The 19,330-nt window shown below is 46.7% G+C and overlaps 1 protein-coding gene across 1 annotated transcript in view; it reads right to left on the reverse strand.

Annotated features, from left to right (window-relative positions):
• Window positions 1–592: 592 nt before the first annotated feature.
• LOC140722703 (uncharacterized) overlaps window positions 593–19,330 on the reverse strand; it is a 39,932-nt gene continuing 21,194 nt past the window's right edge. Inside the window, exon 3 of the mRNA XM_073037401.1 lies at window positions 593–3,278. Coding sequence (XP_072893502.1) covers window positions 1,349–3,278 — 1,930 coding nt within the window. The 3' untranslated portion in view covers window positions 593–1,348. The remainder of the gene's footprint in view (window positions 3,279–19,330) is intronic.

The raw sequence follows: 19,330 nt of genomic DNA on the forward strand, positions 1-19,330 counted from the left end.
TCCTTTAGGATCAGTGAAGTGTCTCTATCTGAGTGTAGCTGGGTGACTGGGTACATTTTAGGTGGAGATAGAGAGGGATAGACACAGAAGCATAGATCAGTCATGGCCATGTTGAATAAACATTATATCATAACACTTCCTCCTCATCTTTCTTATGAATTGATTTCCCTGTAGTCTGAGGGTGTACCCCTGGTCCTGGGCTATGCATTATGGGAAACATCCTCTCCATATCCTCTCTATCTTGGCTTTACAGTAGTCAGGAAACCCGCCCATAATTCTAAACTCCAGCGGGAACAGCACAGAGACATCATATACCATGAGCTGTAGTCTTGTTAAGCAGCTTCAGCTGCAGCACCTTGTTCAGAACCATCTGAAAATCCAAACAAGCAACACCCACCACCTTTCTTATTTCACCAAAAAATTCCAAGAGATCTGGCTGGGAAGAGGAAAACCATGCTGTTTTGGCCGTACAGGGGAGGATTTAAAAGGACTGTCATGGAGCAGAATCACTGGCAGGGTCCAGCTGGCCAGAGCTGACTCTCTACTGTACACTAGGTGTGTTATAAATTCACTTAAGTACCAGAGACAGAGATTAAAATAAACTGATTTATTTGTTTCAGATTCAGAATATTAAACACCAGTCCCATTAAAGGTGAAAGAAGAAATTCCTCCCATGCCCAGTGACCAGGGTGCAGAACTGGGTGTGGTGAGCAGCAGCAATAATTGCAGAGTTCAGCACCGACAGTCACTCTCGAAATTGCATTCAGCAACGGTGATGGACAAATCTCCAGCATGCAGCTCATTGAAACTTTCTCCCCAGTGTGAACCCGGTAGTGTGTCACATGTGTAACATGCTGCAATGTTTCACTGCTAATGTAATGGCCTCTCTGTAATGTTTCACTGCTGAGGTAATGGTTTCTCTGCAGCAGCAATGTTTAGGTTAAGACTAGAGATAACAGGGTTTTGGAGTGCGGGGCTATCCAATGAGAGAAACATTCTTTCTTGTGAGTCTGGAAGAGAGAATTTGTGGTCTTTCGCTAGGGAGAGATGAGAAGACGTGAATGGAGAGAGCGGGCTATTTTTATTTGTTTACTTTACTAACCCTATAATCAAAGTAAGAATTATAAAGCTCAATCGTTTAATCGCATATTGTGTACTGTTTGTAATTTCGGGGAACTGATTTGTAACAGGGGACACATCACACAGCATCCACCCAAACGAGATTTCACAAGTTTGGCCGGGCTGGGGGCTATCACCCCCTACATTAAGCTGCTAGCTGAAGCAAGAGTTACATACACCTAGATGACTGAGTGAATCGCTTCCCAAGGTCTGAGCAGGTGATCGGCCTCTACCCAATGTGAACTCGCTGGTGTCTCTGTAGTTGAGATGACCAAGTGAATCCCTTCCCGCAGTCTGGGCAGGTGAATGGCTGCTCCCTGGTGTGAACTCGCTGATGTACCTTCAGTTGAGATGACTGAGTGAATCCTTTCCCACAGTCTGAGCAGGTGAATGGCCTCTCCCCAGTGTGAACTCTCTGATGTACCCTCAGTTGGGATGAGCAAGTGAATCCCTTCCCACAGTCTGAGCAGGTGAATGGCCTCTCCCCAGTGTGAACTCTCTGATGTACCCTCAGTTGGGATGAGCAAGTGAATCCCTTCCCACAGTCTGAGCAGGTGAAGGGCCTCTCCCCAGTGTGAACTCGCTGATGTACCCTCAGTTGGGATGAGCAAGTGAATCCCTTCCCACAGTCTGAGCAGGTGAACGGCTTCTCCCCAGTGTGAACTCTCTGATGTACCTTCAGTTGAGATGAGCAAGTGAATCCCTTCCCACAGTTTGAGCAGGTGAATGGCCTCTCCCCAGTGTGAACTCGCTGATGTACCTTCAGTTCAGATGACTGAGTGAATCCCTTCCCACAGTCTGAGCAGGTGAACGGCCTCTCGCCAGTGTGAGCTCTCTGATGTACCCTCAGTTGGGATGAGCAAGTGAATCCCTTCCCACAGTCTGAGCAGGTGAATGGCCTCTCACCAGTGTGAACTCGCTGATGTACCTTCAGTTGGGATGAGCAAGGGAATCCCTTCCCACAGTCCGAGCAGGTGAACGGCCTCTCCCCAGTGTGAACTCGCTGATGTATCTTCAGTTGAGATGAGCAGGGGAATCCCTTCCCACAGTCTGAGCAGGTGAACGGCCGCTCCCTTATGTGAACTCGTTGGTGAGCCATCAGGTAAGACGACCGAATGAATCCCTTCCCACAGTCTGAACAGGTGAATGGCCTCTCACCAGTGTGAACTTGCTGATGTGTCTTCAGGTTAGATGAGCAAATGAATCCCTTCCCACAGTCCGAGCAGGTGAAGGGCCGCTCCCCGGTGTGAACTCGCTGGTGTTTCATTAGGGAGGATGACTGAGTGAATCCTGTCCCACAGTATGAGCAGGTGAATGGCCTCTCTCCAGTGTGAACTCTCTGATGTACCTTCAGTTGAGATGACCGAGTGAATCCCTTCCCACAGTCTGAGCAGGAGAACGGCTTCTCCCCAGTGTGAACTAGATGGTGTAGCATTAGGTCAGATGACCGAGTGAATCCCTTCCCACAGTCTGAGCAGGTGAACGGCTTCTCTCCAGTGTGAACTCGCTGATGTACCTTCAGGTTAGATGAGGAAGTGAATCCCCTCCCACAGTCTGAGCAGGTGAACGGCCTCTCCCCTGTGTGAACTCGTTGATGTACCGTCAGTTGCAATGAGCAAAGGAATCCCTTCCCACAGTCTGAGCAGATGAACGGCCTCTCCCCAGTGTGAACTCGCTGATGTACCTTCAATTGAGACGACCGAGTGAATCCCTTCCCACAGTCAGAGCAGGTGAATGGTCTCTCCCCAGTGTGAACTCGCTGATGTACCATCAGTTGGGATGAGCAAGTGAATCCCTTCCCACAGTCCGAGCAGGAGAATGGTCTCTCCCCAGTGTGAACTCGCTGATGTACCTTCAGTTCAGATGACTGAGTGAATCCCTTCCCACAGTCTGAGCAGGTGAATGGCCTCTCTCCAGTGTGAACTCGCTGATGTATTTTCAGTTTAGATGAGCTAGTGAATCCCATCCCACAGTCTGAGCAGGTGAACGGCCGCTCACCAGTGTGAACTCGCTGATGTACCTTCAGTTGGGATGAGCAAGTGAATCCCTTCCCACAGTCTGAGCAGGTGAACGGCCTCTGCCCACTGTGAACTCGCTGGTGTACCTTCAGATGGGATGACTGAGTGAATCCCCTCCCACAGTCTGAGCAGGTGAACGGCCTCTCACCAGTGTGAACTCGGTGATGTACCTTCAGTTGGGATGACCGAGTGAATCCCTTCCCACAGTCCGAGCAGGTGAACAGCCTCTCCCCAGTGTGAACTCGCAGATGAGCCATTAGGTCAGATGGGCAAGTGAATCCCCTCCCACAGTCCGAGCAGGTGAACGGCCTGTCCCCGGTGTGAACTCACTGGTGAGCCATTATGTCAGATGACCGAGTGGATTTTTCCCCACAAATTCAGCAGATGACCAGCCTCTGCCCAGTGTGAACCGACTGGTGTGTCCACAGGTGGGTAGACCGACTGGATCCTTTCTCTCACACAGAACAGGTGAATGGCCTTGTCCCAGTATGAACTTGCTGATGTACCTTCAGTTGAGACGACCAACTGAACCCATTCCCAGTCTGAGCAGGTGAATGGGTTCCCCCATGTAAAATAACGGGCGTAGAAGTCAGTCAGATGATCGAGTGAATCCCTCCCCACAGTCTGAACAGGAAGGAAGCTGAAGTGAATCCCTTGCTCCACTTCGTAAATCTCTGGTCAGAGACAGCAAAACTGGCATGATCTGTTTGAGATTCCAGTCGACAAATTCCTCATCATTTTCAACCTGTAAAAAGATTTACTAAGTCCATCAATGGGTGTCGGACAACATTTCAGATGAGATCACTTGACTCGTCAAGGTGTGATATGGCTTCACAACGTTTCAGTGAAGTTCAACCCAAGTTGGAGACAGAAGTCATCTTCTAACTGGGCACAGTGCTGGTATCTAGAATGACCATCAAATTCTCTGATGCTCCTCCTGTCTCTATGAGAATGGGGCATTTCTAACATCTCCAATCTGTGACCTGGCTCATTATGACTCTCTCCATTGGTGTTATTCCCTGCTCCCACTGAGCTGCATGGGTGCCTGGCCCCACAGTAACTGAAACACTCTCACACAAATAGCCGGTACTCATTACAAGCACCCACCATTCTCTGTGTAAATAAACTAACCCCTTACATACTCTCGGTATCTATTTCCAAGCACCTTAAAACTATGCCCCTCATGTTAGCCACTTTAGACCTGGGGGAAAAAGCCTCTGGCGATACACACGATGAATGCCCCTCATCATCTTTTCACCTAAAATATGCTCTAAACATAAACAAGGGAATCATACATTGCTTTGAGGTTTTGTTACAAGTATACAAAATTATTAGGGTACAGATAGGGTAAATGCAAGCAGCATTTTCCACTGAGGTTGGATGCGATGATAACCAGAGGTCATGGGTAAGTGGCGAAGGTGAAAATTTAACGGGAGCGTGTGGAAAAGCTCTTCACTGAAATAGTTGTGAGAGTGTGGAATGAGATGTCAGCACGAGTGATGAATATGAGCTCAGTTTCACCATTTTAAAGAAGTTTGGATGGGAGCCTGGATGGTAGGGGAATGGAGGGCGATGGTCCCGGTGCAGGTAGTTGCATTAGACAGCTTAAATGCTTTTTCAGCATTGACTAGATGGGCCAAGTAGCCTGTTTCCATACTGAACTTCTGTATCTTTCTGTGACAGAGAAGCTAGACAAACTTGTTTGGAAGGGAAAAGGTAGGAGTGACAACGGTGCAGCAATGGCTGGAGTTTCTGGGAGCAATTCGGGAGCTGAGTGATCGATACATCCGAGGAAGTGAAAGCATTGGAAAGGCAGGAGGACACAACTGTGGCTAAAATGAGAAGCCAAAGCTAACATAAAAGCCAAAGAGAGGGCAAACAAAAGAGCAAAAACTATTGGGAAGCTTTTAGAAACCAACAGAAGACAACTAAAAAAAAGTCAGATGAGCTCAGTGCGTGGAATCATGATATTGTAGTCATTAATGAGTCTTGGTAGCACCCAACAGTCTGAGGCATTTAGAGGAACAATATATCCAGGGCCTCAATATTTCTTAAAAACCCAGGTTCCCTGCACCAGTTACCATTCAACCTTTATTTTGGCAGGCACATACACGCTCTACATCCTCAAAATTTCACTTCTGAAGGCCTCCCACTTACCAAGTACTCCTTTTCCAGAAAACAGCCTGTCCCAAACCACACTTGTCAGATCTTTTCTGATATCACAGAAATGACCTTTCTCCAATTGAGAATCTCAACCCGTGATCCAGACCTCTCTTTTTCCATATTTACTTTGAATCTCATGGCATTATGATCACTAATTTCTGTCACCAGCTCTGGATCATTTCCTAACAGCTTCCTGCACACTTCTACATCAGGATTCCTACCGACTGAGTAAGGGCACATTTGACAAACTCTACCCCATCTAGTCTTTTTACAGCATGGAAGTCACAGACAATATCTGGAAAGTTAAAATCACTTACTGAATCAACCGTTGTTACTTGGCATGGCGTGCGATCTCTCTGGAAATTTGTTCCTCTAAATCCCTCAGACTGTTGGGTGCAACCAAGTCCCAAGAATGGATACAATATCATAATTCCCTGTCCTGAGCTCATCTGGCTTTCCTACGATGCTTCTTGCATTGTGATATACACAGCTCAGCCCTTTCATCGCACCATGTTCGACCATTTGATTGCTGACTCTATCTGAGGTCTGAACAACATCTGACTGGTCTGAACAAACTCTCCCTCATTGGCTCAAAAACAAAGGAGCTGGTTGTGGAGGACAGGAGGAATGGAGGCAGACTAACCCCTATTGACGTCAATGGACCTGGGGTTAAGATGGTGAACAGCTTTAAGTTCCTCAACATAAACATCACCAAGGATCTCAAATGGTCTGTACACACCAGCTGTGTTTTTCACCTCAGATGGTTGAAGAAGTTTGGTATGGGCCCCAAATCCTAAGAGATTTCTACAGGGAGACAATTGAGAGCATCTTGACTGGCTGGATCACTGCCTGGTACGGGAACTGTACTTCCCTCAATCAGAGGAACCTGTAGAAAGTGGTACGGACAGCCCGGCACATTTGCAGATGTGAACTTCCCATGATTCATGGAAAAGAATAAAGTGAACTCGTGAAAAATATAATGAACTGATTGTGGTGTGGTTATTGATCCGGCGAATTGAAGTTTACACCATAAAAAGTTTCCCAGGCGGATACATCACACCTTTGTGTGGCTACTCTCTTCTGCTGACTTCAAGAAATAGCAGAGAACTGTGGACTTCGCTGAGCACATCATGGAAACAAGCCTCCCCTCCATGGACTCGCTCTATACTTCCTGCTGCCTCAGTAAATCAGGCAACATAATTAAAGATTCCCAGAACTCCAGACCAGACATTCTCAATTCTCAACCACCCATCGGGTCGAAGATAAATGAAAACACAAAAACAGAAAACGTACCACCAGGCCTAGGGACATTTTGCATTCTGCTGTTATAAGCAAACTGAATATTCCTCAGCATTATTCCTCAGGAATTCCTCAGCTTCCTTCTTGCATTAATAGGGATATATACCTCGAAACATTGGCTGCACTTCGGCAAGTTATAACAGTGGAATGGAGTGAATGAAAAAATGCCCGCCCACAATGAGAGGACGTGACACTGGATCTCACTCCCATGTCTGAACGGAATAAAGATTAAACTGCACAACCACAAGAAAAACCCACATATGTAAGGTACCACACACATGATGTCAGACCCCGGTGTAGCAAACCCATGCATGACATCAGGCATGTGGAGGGGGGAGGGAAAGGGAGAGGATAGGATTTTTGGTTCTGTGGCTCTCTCCTAGGGAAGGTGGGACCTGTACAGAAGGTACCACAACAAGAGAGAAGGTTCTTTGGAAACCAAAGATCTGAAGACAGATAAGTCACCTGGACCAGATGGTTTACACCCACAGTTCTGAAAGAGGTGGCTGGAGAGATTGTGGAGGCATTACTAATGATCCTTCAAGAATCACTAAATTCAGGAATGGTTCTGGAAGACTGGAACATTGCAAAAGTGACTCCACTCTTCAAGAAGTGAGAGAGCAGAAGAAAGGAAACTATAGGCCACTTAGTCTGACAGTGGTTTGAAAGATGTTGGAGTCGATTGTTAAGGATGTAAGTTCGGGGTACTTGGAGGCACAAGATAAAATAGGCCAGAGTCAGCATTGTTTCCTCAAGGGAAAATCTTGCCCGATGAACTTGGTGGAAGACTTTGAGAAATAATAAGCAGGGTAGACAAATGACAATTGGTTGATATTGTGCACTTGGATTTTCAGACCTTTGACAAGGTGCCACTTACGAGCTCTGAGCCTGGTTGGGCGGCGATGAGAAAGGAGCTGATCTTGGGTTTACATTGTTATGTGTGATGAGAAAACCATGGGGAGATGGGGTCCAGAGTTGGCCCCCCGTGAACTATGCTGCTAACGAGAGGGAGGGATAAAGATGGGGAGAGGCGCCATGCTGCACATGCTGATAATGAGAGAGACACAAGGATTTAAAATTATGGCTTCTTCGCTGATTGTTGACTTTACTCCCAAGGACTTTGCCTGCTTGTGTGAATCCTTGCTGACACAGCAGAGTGATGCCAGGTGCCTGCTGAGACAGGAGGGAGTGGCCCAGTTTGATGGACATGATCAGCTGATGGATGGCTGGAACCCCGGCTGGGGAGATAAAAGACGAGTCTGCTGAGACACAGGCAGACACGCCACTGGACACTGAATGAGTGTTGTGCACCCACAGGAAGGTGGGGGCTTGGAGGATCGATTCGGGGGAATCAGTCTGAAGCTCACAGTGTGTGAAGGCAGGCCAGTGGGGGCTTGTGTGTGTGTCCATCCTTGCCTGGGTGACAAGTCCAGCACTGAAGAACGGTCTAGCCGGGAACGGAAGGGTCATAATCGATGACCACAACAGGTCAAAGGAACAAGAAGACAACGGAAGGTTTGCCTGCTGATTCCGCTCATCTCTCGTTCGCTCTCTCTCTCTCTCCAACGTCACAACAGCAACTACCTTAACCCAAACTGAACTGAACTGAACTCTGCATTATCCTAAGACTATTCATTTACCCCTTGACTACGATAGAACTCGGTTTTGATTTGTATTCCTACACTTCTACACTTATCATTGCTAACCTGTCGTATATATATATTTGCATTTTGGATACTGTATTACTTAGTTTACTAATAAACACCTTTAGTTACAGTACCACCAGACTCCAACGTATCATTCCATTTCTGCTGGTTTGGTTACCCGGTTACAGGTTACGTGACAACCTAAATCGAAGGTCGGTTGCGGGGGAAAGGGTCGGGATAGAGACAGACGTCTGGACAGTCTGGGCCTGGAATGCAGGATCAGTTGGTTGTGGTTCCCCAAGCTGTGAGAGAGGATGTTGGTGACATGAATCTGTTGATGTGTACGGGTGTGCGGTAAATGGTGGGAAAGTTGTGGGGCTTCTGGCTGGTGGAGGGAGGTTGGGGATGTGGGTTATCGGACACAGTCTGACCCGGGAGGATGGGTCCTAGGGCAGATCACGTTGTGAGCAAGGGAGGATCTGGTCCATTGCATCAGACAGCTTTCAGGAAGTAACAAATCTCTCTTTATATTAATCACTGTCTAATCTTGCTGCTACCATTGTGTTTGTCACAGAGCCCAGAGTCTGGGAACAGCTCGATGGTAGGAAGCAGATGGTGATGATGGAAGGCTGTTTATTGGAGTCAAGGCCCGTGCCGCGTGGAGCTCCCCAGGGTAACACCCATTGCTACTTGTCATCTGTGCTATTAATCTGGTTGAGAATGTACGGGGTATGGGTAGTGAGTTTGCAGCAAGTAATTGCAAACAATTACTTCTTTTTGCAAGATAGTAAATATAAACACCCCTCTTTCCCTCTCTACACTCAGAACCAACCAAAAGCTACTTCAGAAGATGCAAGCTCTTCAAATGAGCAAACACTGAGGGAATGTGTGTGAGTTTAAAGAGCTGTGCTACTGACAGAACATTAGCAGATCTGGAGTGATTGCAACTGGGTCTGATAGAGGCATAACTGGTATTTCTGGGCACATTCAGTCTCACTCCAATTATTCCCTACCTTCCTTTGTACTGTTCTGTGATGTCTAAAGGACCGGTATTTGAGTAAATGAGACTCACCAAACTTTCTCCTGACTGAATCAATGGAAACTCTGACTCAGAAGGGTTTCTCTCCAGTTGGTTCTCTCAATCCTCGGGCTGATTCACGTGTTGCTGTTCCCTCATCTTCAGTCGTGGTTTGCTTCCAGTTGTGGGCTTTTCTTCCAATAAATCTCTCACCGCAGGTGTAACTTTAACATGAGAGATAACGAACCATGTTAACAATACAAAGGAGAACAAAATATTTCTACTCTCTGAAATCTAAACATTGAAGACAAATATAACGATCAAAGTGAACAAATCTGTCCCTGACACGTCACAAAACCTGATATGGGATAGGAAGGAGCCATCATTCAGTCATTGTAAGACATAAGATGTAGGGACAGAATTAGGTGATTCGATCAATCGAGTCTGCCCCACCACTCAACCATGGCTGAGATTTATTCCAACACCATATTCCTGCCTTCCTCCTGTAACCCTGAAGCTACTTAGCAATCATGAGTATATTAATCTCTGTCATAAATATACCCAAATGGCAGCCTCAACCACCATCTGTGGCAACAAATTCCACAAATCAGACATCTTTTGGCTGAAGAAATTTTTCTCATCTCAGTTTTAAAGGGAAGCATCTTTACTCTGACACCGTGCTGTCAATCGCAAACTTTCCATGCCCACTGTATCCAGGCTTTTCAGCATTCGGTAGGTTTACTTCACCATACATCCCTCCACTTCCCCCACCATCCCGCATCACCATCCATCCGCGGACGGTGGGCACACACCACGTGATCGTCCGTCACAAAGGGAAAGGCGGAGCAGATCTGCGGCGCACAGCCTCACGTGACCTGTTCGCGGGACGTCCGTTTCAATTCCGCGGAAATAGGCAGCCTGGGCTCCTGGTTTGGATCGCTCAATGCAGATTCAGTGAAGCCGACACATTTCTGACGAGCCCAGATAACTGGGTACTATATGAAAAATTGGCCCTCGGTTCGGAGCTCATGGCTAACATCGGATCTCCTCACTCGGGATCGGTCTCAGTACTCACCGATGGGAAAGTGATATCTTCGGCCCGCAGACAGTGATCCCGACCCCCGGCTCCCCACCCAGGAGGCGGGATCCCTTTGCCGATCCGGGAGCTGACGTACTTCAGCACTGTGGAAGCGAGCACACCGCCCGCCTGTAGACTGTGAGCATGCGCGTAGTAATTGTTGCGTCATTAGAAGGGCGGGGCCTCGGACGCAGACGCCCAGATACTGCCCATCTGCGGTTAAATGGGAGGGGCAAACAATATCACGTGACCCGTGGGGTCTCACACCCCCCAGAGAAAGATCCAGCTCCCCATCACTCTGTAAAGAAGCAAACTTGCCGTTCACATCGCCTCTCACCCTAAATGTGTCAGACATTTCAACCCGCAGGAGAATTATATCGTCTGTTCACTGTATCTACTCCTCTCGTAATCTTATAAATGTCCATCCAGCCTCACCCCAGCCTGCGCCGCTCTGGAGAAAACAACACAAGTTTGTCCAACCGCTCGTTATAGCTCATGCCCTCTAATCCAGGCAATATCCTGGTAAACCTCTTCTGCACCCTCTCCAAAGCCCCGACATCCTTCCGAGAATGGGGGCGCCCAGAACTGTCAGAAAAACTCCAGATGTGGCCTAACTAGTTTTATAAAGCTGTGTCACGAACTGTAACGTTTGAGAAACGAACCAGCAGCAATAGAGTTCACACTGGAGTCTGGTTTTGATGTTAAACCATGTCTTTATTAGTATCTACCTACAGTAACTTAACGAAATAAAGGAAAGGTAACAGTGTTTTGTGTAAATATAACTCCCAAACTATCGAGCCTGAGGCAACAAAGCTCAGAGTCTTGAGATGGTAAAGTAGGAAAGTTCAGTAATCCACGGAATAAATGGTGGGAGAGAGATATTTGTGATCCAGGGTGAAACGTAGAGAAAAGGCCGTTACTTCAATATAACCGTCGACGAAGATCTTATCCTTTGAATCCGTCCACTTACGAGTTATCAGCGAAAGTGACCTATCACAGGAATACCGTCTACCCGGGGTTGCCACACAACATACCCAGGCAATGGTTATCACAAGCGGTCCGCCAAGATATTCCACAATCCATTCCAATGGATTATACGAAGTGACAGCCACACACATTCGTTGTGGTTCCCTGTACCGATGATCAACCCACTCTTGTGGGCAGAGGAGATTTCCAAGCCTCAGCTGCGACTAACTGAAGCGATCAGCTTTTCCAGTCTCTCTCTCTCATTTTAGACTGACCGACTGCCTGTCTGCAGATCGCTCTCTCTCTCTCTTATGGTTAATCCACAGTTAGCGCTGTCAGCCTGTGACTGACGTCATAGTCCCGCCTCCTCACGCCGGCGCTCTTAAAGAAACAGTCACAGTACGACCGCAGGCTCGTAACAGCAGCAACACAACTTCCCGACTTTTGAACTCACTGCTTCAACTAATAAAGACAACCACGCTATTTGCCTTCTTAACCACCCGATCAATCTGTGCAGTCTCTTTCAGGGAGCGATGAACTTGGAGTCTGAGATCCTTCTGATCATCACCACTGCTCAGGGTTTTGCATTTAACAGTGTACTGCCTCGTACATTCGACCTACCGAGCTGCCAAGATGATCATCACTGATCAAATCTCACTGAGATTTCTCAGGTCCTGTTGAATTAATTGCCAAGTGCACAAGTACGGGAAGGTACAGGTACAGAGAAACATTGACTTGTGGCAGTATCACAGGCAAGTACATTCGGATAACACACGGAACACAGATTATACGATTCTCTGTCAGTAACAATCTATTATCTATAAACATGTCATTAACCGTATTTTATATACAGTACGTTCTGTCATGATCAATATTTAAATGTGCAATAACGGACTTGGAAATGTTGAATTTGGTCCCTGTTTCCATTCCTCCTGTAATCCACAACCAGCTCCTTTGTTTTTGACACAATGAGGGAGAGGTTATTTTCTTGACACCACTGTGTCGGGGTGATGACTTCTTCTCTATCGGCTGTCTCGTTATTATTTGAGATTAGGCCAGTCAGTGTAGTGTCCTCAGCAAATTTAATAAGCTGATTGGAGCTGTGGGTGACGACACAAGTCATGGATATACAGAGAGTAAAGGAGGGGGCAAGGAGACGCCCCTGTAGGGTATGTGTGCTGGGGGTCAGAGAGACAGAGGTGAGGGAGCCCACTCTCGCGATCTGACAGGAAGTCCAGGATCCAGCTACACAAGACAGGGTGAAGGCCGAGGTCTCTGAGATTCTTGTCGATACTTCTCGCCTTCGTATGGCTACTGCTCTGCCCATGACTGCAAGGAACTGCAGAGAACTTTGGAGAGCGGAGAACATCAGAGAAACAAGCCTCCCCTCCATGGACTCTTCCTACACTTCCCCTGCCTCGGAAAAGCAGGCCATGTACTCAAAGATTCTCACAATCTGGACATTCTTGCTGCAAACACGCTCCCCCATCGGGGAAGAGATACAAATGCCTTAAAGTGTGTACCACCGGGCTCAAGGTCGGCTTCCTGTCTGCGGTTATAAGCCAAATGAATGGTAAAATGGACTCGACCTCACAATGTAACTCGACGTGACCCTGCACCATATGTCTATCTGCACTGCACTTGCTCTGCAGCCATAATGCTTTGTTACAGTTATTGTTTTGTCGTATATCAGCTCAATGTACTGTCGTAATGTATTGATCTGTGTGGCTGGTAGGTCAGGCAAGATTTTCACTGTAGCTCAGTACATGATGATAATAAACAATATCCCCATTTTAATTGTGTGGAAACATTAGACAGACTGAGCTTCTGCTTTGGAAACTCAGAAGGACACTTAACTGACTGTTGTAATTTCTGAGGAATGCAAATAAACGGAAAAGGCTTCAATCTCGCATTACGATCTGCGGTAACTGGGATCAGGTGACCGGTGGTGGGTCTCCCATATCACTATCAGAATCTGGTTTAATAGCACCGGCATATGTCCTGAAATCTGTTGTCTCTGCGGCAACAGGAGAACCTAATTCATAACAATAGATTTTAACAACTATGAATTACAATAATATATATATTAAATCGTTAAATTATATAAGTAGTGCAAAAAGAAACATAAAAACTGAACTAAACTCTTAATTGTGGAAATTCTGGAGCAAAGCTTAACTGAACTGTTCACATTGATGAGAAGCTCAGGAAAATAAAAAATAAAAAATAAAATATAAAATAAAAAAAACTCATCTCCACTCCTCTGACTTCACCCCATACCCTTTGATGCGCTGGCTAATCAAGAAGCTATCTATCTCTGCCTTAAATACACCCAATGACTTGGCTCCACAGCCACTCATGGCAACAAATTCCACAGATTTACCACCCACTGACTGAAGTAATTTATCTGCATCTCTATTCCAAATGGACGTCCTTCAATGCTGAAGACATGCCCTCTTGTCCTAGTATCCCCTACCATTGGAAATTTACTTTGCCATATCTAATCTGTAAAGGCCTTTTAACATTCAGAATATTTCTATGAGATCCCTATTATTCTCCTGAACTCCAGGGGACACAACCCATGAACTGTCAGACCCTTCTCATATGGTAAACCTTTCATTGCTGGAATAATTCTAGTGAATCTTCTCTGAACCCTCTCCAATGCCAGTATATCATTTCTGAAATAAGGATCCCAAAACTGCACACAATGTGTCATCTCACGAGTGCCTTACGGAGCTGCACCATCGCATCCCTGCTCTTAATTCAACCCATAGAGACTCTACCATCCAATCATATGTCATCTCCTTCCAATGATTTAATACTGTACACAGGGCCACATCACTTCCTGTGCCTACTCACCTCTCTTTCAGATACACAGTACATCGTTGGACTTTCAGCTCCCAATGGCAGCCACTCTTTAGCCAAGTCTCACAGATAGCTACAGCGTCATGTTTGCCAATCTGTAGCTGGATTTCAAGAGTGTCCATTTTATTCCTGATGCTGCGTGCTTTCAAATACAACACTCAGTCCAGCATTTGTTGCTTTCTGTTTTAATTGCGCGTTGACTCTAATGCCCTGTAACTCATGCCATTGGTTTTGATTAAGCTTCATCTCCTGACTGTTCTTTCTATAATCTCTGTTGCACGCCATCTTTGATTTATTTCTGTTTTCCCCTTCCTCAGCCCAATCACTCCGGTTCCCATCTCTCTGTCAAATTCGTTTGAACCCTCACTAACAGCTTTATTCAATATGGCTGCTAGGATATTGCACCCCTTTGTATTCAGGTGTAACCCGTCCTTTTTGTACCGGTTGTACCTCCCCCGGAAGAGGCTCCAATGATCCAGGAATCTGAAGCCCTGCCCCCTACACTAGTCTCTCAGCCACACATTAATACGCCTGATCATGCTATTCTTTCGTCGCTAGCACGTGGTGCAGGCAGCAATCCTGAGATTACTACCCCAGAGGTCCACAGGGGTAACGTTTCTGTTTACCTTCTATGTTGGCAACGTTTCTGTTTACGTTCTATGTCAATGCATCGGATGAAAGTATTGATGGCCCTGTGGCCAAACTTACGAATGAAGTCGAATATTGAAAGGACCAGATAGAGAGGTTGTGGAGGGCTATAGTATCTGGTTATCACAATGCCATAAATACAATATAAATGTACAAACGATAGGCTTGCTCCGCGGCTGGAGATTCTAAATTGGAGAATGGCGCTTTATTCACAAAATCCTCATAGCCCACTTTGACTGTGCACTGATCCCAGCAATGGACCCCGCCACTGCAGCCCCACAGTGCACTACGTACTGATTGCAAAGCTACGAAATTTCATATGAATAGCCTCCCCTACCCCAACTCCACTCTTTCTGCGTCACCAGCAGACTGGGACATCTCACATCTCGCTGCCTCCGCCAAGACATTAAACTGTGAACAACTGTGGTCAGGGACTGATCTCAGGGATTCTCCAAACGCTGCCTCCTTCCAGTCTGAAAACGACCTCTCATCCAGCCACACACTACCGGCAGTTTATCGATCTCCAACGAAAAAGCCTAATCACCTAATCCTGAGGTTCAATACCATTGCTGACTCTGACTTTACCACCGATAGATACCAGGAGGGACATAATAATCTGAAAGTCTCTAGTCACAGCCGTGTAAATAAAATGTGATCTCAGTAGGTGTGTCGCGCATGCTCAGAATGCGAAGGAGATAGACAAACTGAGCCAGGCCACAGACTGACGAAGGCGAGCAATGATCCATTTTGATACAGACGGAAGCAGAGAGTTTAATATTGTGCCTGATGCCGGAACTGTGGCCAGTTAGAAGATAAAGTCTTGTTCCTCCAAACTATTTTGAGCTGTGACAGTGCTTTTTATCAGAAGGCACCATGGGGCCTAAAATTACCTGAGTTGAAATGTTGCCCTTCACCCACTGACGTGCTTTTGTAAACTTTTAGCAGTGTAGAAAAGTCAAAGGATTTGTGATTGGGAATCACAAACACAACAGGAATTAATTCTTACTCTCAATAATTTCTCCTTTGGCTCCTCCCACTTCCTCCAAACCAAAGGCGTAGCCATGGGCACCGGCATGGGTCGCAGTTATGCCTACCTTTTTGTTGGCTTTGTGGAACAGTTCATGTTCCAAGCCTATATGGGCATCCATCCCCCTCTTTTCCTTCGCTACATAGACGACTGCATTGGAGCTGCCTCCTGCACGCATGCTGAGCTCGTTGACTTCTTTAACTTTGCCTCCAATTTTCACCCTGCCCTCAAATTTACCTGGTCCATTTCTGACACCTCCCTCCCCTTTCTTGATCTTTTTGTCTCCATCTCTAGAGACGGCTTATCTACTGATATCTACTATAAACCTACAGACTCTCACAGCTACCTGGACTGTAGCTTCCCATCTTCGCACCCTGTCTCTTACAAAAATGCTATCCCCTTCTAACAATTCCTCCGTCTCCGCCGCATCTGCTCTCAGGATGAGGCTTTTCGTTCCAGGACGAAGGAGATGTCTTCCTTTTTTAAACAAAGGGGCTTCCCTTCCTCCACCATCGTAAAGTCTTACGATGGTAAAGTAGAAAAGTTCAGTAATCCACGGAATAAGTGAGTGAGAGGAGAGATTTGTAAATCCACACGAACATGTAGAGAGAAGGCAATTACGCAGAATTCCACACACGTTCCACGCTGGGTAAACGAAATAACTGTCGCCGAAGATCTTATCCGTTAATTCGTTCCGAAATCCACTTCGAAATATCACCAGGTGACAGTGACAGGAATATCGTCTTCAAGTGGTTACCACAGAACACCCCGATTCCAGGTAAGGGCCAACAGAAGTGATACTACGGGATACTCCAACAAATCCACACGTATGGATTATACGAAGTGACAGACACACATCCGTTGTACACTGCGTGCCGATGATCAACCCGACCTTCTGGGCATGGAAGAGCTCCAACTCGTAGCAGTGAGAAGCTGAAGTTCCAACAGCTTCTCTCTCTCTCTCTCTCCCTCTCCCTCTCCCTCTCTCTCTCCCTCTCTGTCTCTCTCTCTGTCTCTCTCTCTCGCAGGCTGCCGCCCCTTGTCTCTGACGTCATAGTCCCGCCTCTAACAGTGACCGAACCTCAAACAACACACACAAAATGCTGGTGGAACACAGCAGGCCAGGCAGCATCTATACGGAGAAGCACTGTCGACGTTTCGGGCCGAGACCCTTCGTCAGGACTCTGATCAGCCTCTGTCTTCAAACGAGCCAGCGGTCTTGTAACACAATGCACCTCTAAAGTCTGACAGAAGACGAGCTACGATGGAGCAGAGTCAGAAACCAAAGAGTTGCCAGACTGAGTCAGGGCTTTGGGGCTCCAGAGAGAGATGGGGTCTGGAGTTTACGAGGAGGAGGAGGAATCAGACCAGCAGGATGTGGCTAAAAATGAAAGATTAGAAACATTTGGAAACCGGTTGACCGAAAAAACGTGGTTAATTTCTGCAAAATACTGGTGGAAATCAACAGATCAGGCAGCAAATGTGGAGAGGAATAAATGGACAACGTTTAGGCCGACTCACTTCAGCATGCCGGGTCTGTGTCCTCCTCTGCTTAGTTGCTGCCTGAACTGCAGGGTTCCTCCAGCATTGTGTGTGTGCGTCTCTGTATTTCCAGTAACTGCAGAATCTCTTGTCTGCATTTCTGCATTTGTAAGGGGATTTTACTTTGCCATTAGATACATGTTGATATTGATTATCTTCTTATGGGAGCCGCTTTCTGCATTAAAACAGCTGCTGAGTTTTCTATACACACAGAAAAAAACTGAGGTATGGACATTGAACCAGTACATGCAGAAACTTTTAACTGCAGCGTGATTACCCGTGAAGCACCGATCAAATGCGCAGGCGTCAGGGCTGCAGCGGTCTCCGGATATCACGCATGCGCGCAGTACACAAACAGCCTCGGAAAATGTCGGAAGCAGGTAAGAGCGATTCTTCGTGATATTATCTTAAGTTCCGACCTCGGGACAATTGCTGTGAGTTTCGAACATTACACCCCGCAATCCCGGGACAGTCCTGCCCTCTTCCATCTCTCCAGCCCCACGACCCGTACACCAGCCCCGGGGAGCTTCCGTCTGATGAGGGAGTGGGAGCCGATGGATCTCTCAGACAGAGCTGAGCTCCAGCTATCTGAATGCAAGGATTGGGAACTCGGAGAAAGGGAACAAAATCGTTTCCATCACCAGTTGAGAAAATCACCTTTGTTCTACCTGCAATTATAAACACTTATCCACTTGGCGCGTGGCCAAGTGATCTGAAGGTCACTAGTTCGGGCCTCAGCTGAGGCAGCGCGTTGTGTCCTTGAGCAATGCACTTAACAACACATTGCTCTGCGACGACACCGGTGCCAAGCTGTATGGGTCCTAATGCCCTTCCCTTGGACAACATCGGGGGCGTGGAGAGGGGAGACTTGCAGCATGGGCAGCTGCTGGTCTCCCATACAACCCTGCCCAGGCCTGCATCCTGGAAACCTTCCAAGGCAGAAATCCATGGTCTCATGAGACTAGCGGATGCCTATATAATCAAAAACAAGAGAAAATCTGCAGATGCTGGAAATCAAAGCAACACACACAAAATGCCAGAGGAACTCAGCATTAGTACTCTTTTACATAGATTTAGCCTGGCCTGCTGAGTTCCTCCAGCATTTTGTGTGTGTTGCTTGTTCTATTTCCTCTTGCTCTGGACTTTTCTACCTGTGAGAACATGTTTTGTCCCATTTCCTCTTGGTACATAATGATATCAAACACCTTTGCCCTGGGCATCATGTAGCTTTCACATCACAAATGTGCCAGACTCCAGTGAGACAGACTATTGCCCTTCCCTTCACATTCATTGGCATTGCCATCAATGAATTCACCACCATCTATCACCTGGGGGAAGGTTCAAAGGGAATATTTATGTACAATACAAAAACTGGTGTTACCTGCATGTATTGTAGTGATGCAAAAGTTGCTGGAAAATTTGCATGTGGGAAGAAGTGGAGTGATATTTGGAAATTTGACTGTTTAAAGCGTTGCTTTGCAAGCAAATCCCATATGGATGGTGTCCAAATGCTCTGACGAGAAAATCCTTAATTATCCACTATAGGCCTGCTACATAGGTTGTGTGAGAGTGCAGATGAACTCGATCAAACCCACAGGAGATAGAAGTTCTTATTGACATTGTTAAAATGAATATCTCTCTATATAAAATTCAGTGTGCACATGCTGCTGTCACTGGGTCAAAATTGCACAGCATAAGATTTTTGCACACACTGGTCTTCACAAATCAGAAGGGACTGGTGGGAAGGTGAAGTGACCTCCAGTGTCCCTGATACCCTCACCTACAAGATGTGCACCCAGCTGCAGCTTGTAAACCTGCACTTTAAGGAGTTGGAACTGGAAATGGATGAATTCCAGATCATCCGGGATTCAGAGGGCGTGATAGGTATGACATGAAGAGAGGTGTTACACCCAGGTTGCAGGACACAGGAAACTGGGTGAAAGT

The sequence above is a fragment of the Hemitrygon akajei genome, unplaced genomic scaffold, assembly GCF_048418815.1.
Source record: "Hemitrygon akajei unplaced genomic scaffold, sHemAka1.3 Scf000085, whole genome shotgun sequence".
Taxonomy (NCBI): Eukaryota; Metazoa; Chordata; class Chondrichthyes; order Myliobatiformes; family Dasyatidae; genus Hemitrygon; species Hemitrygon akajei.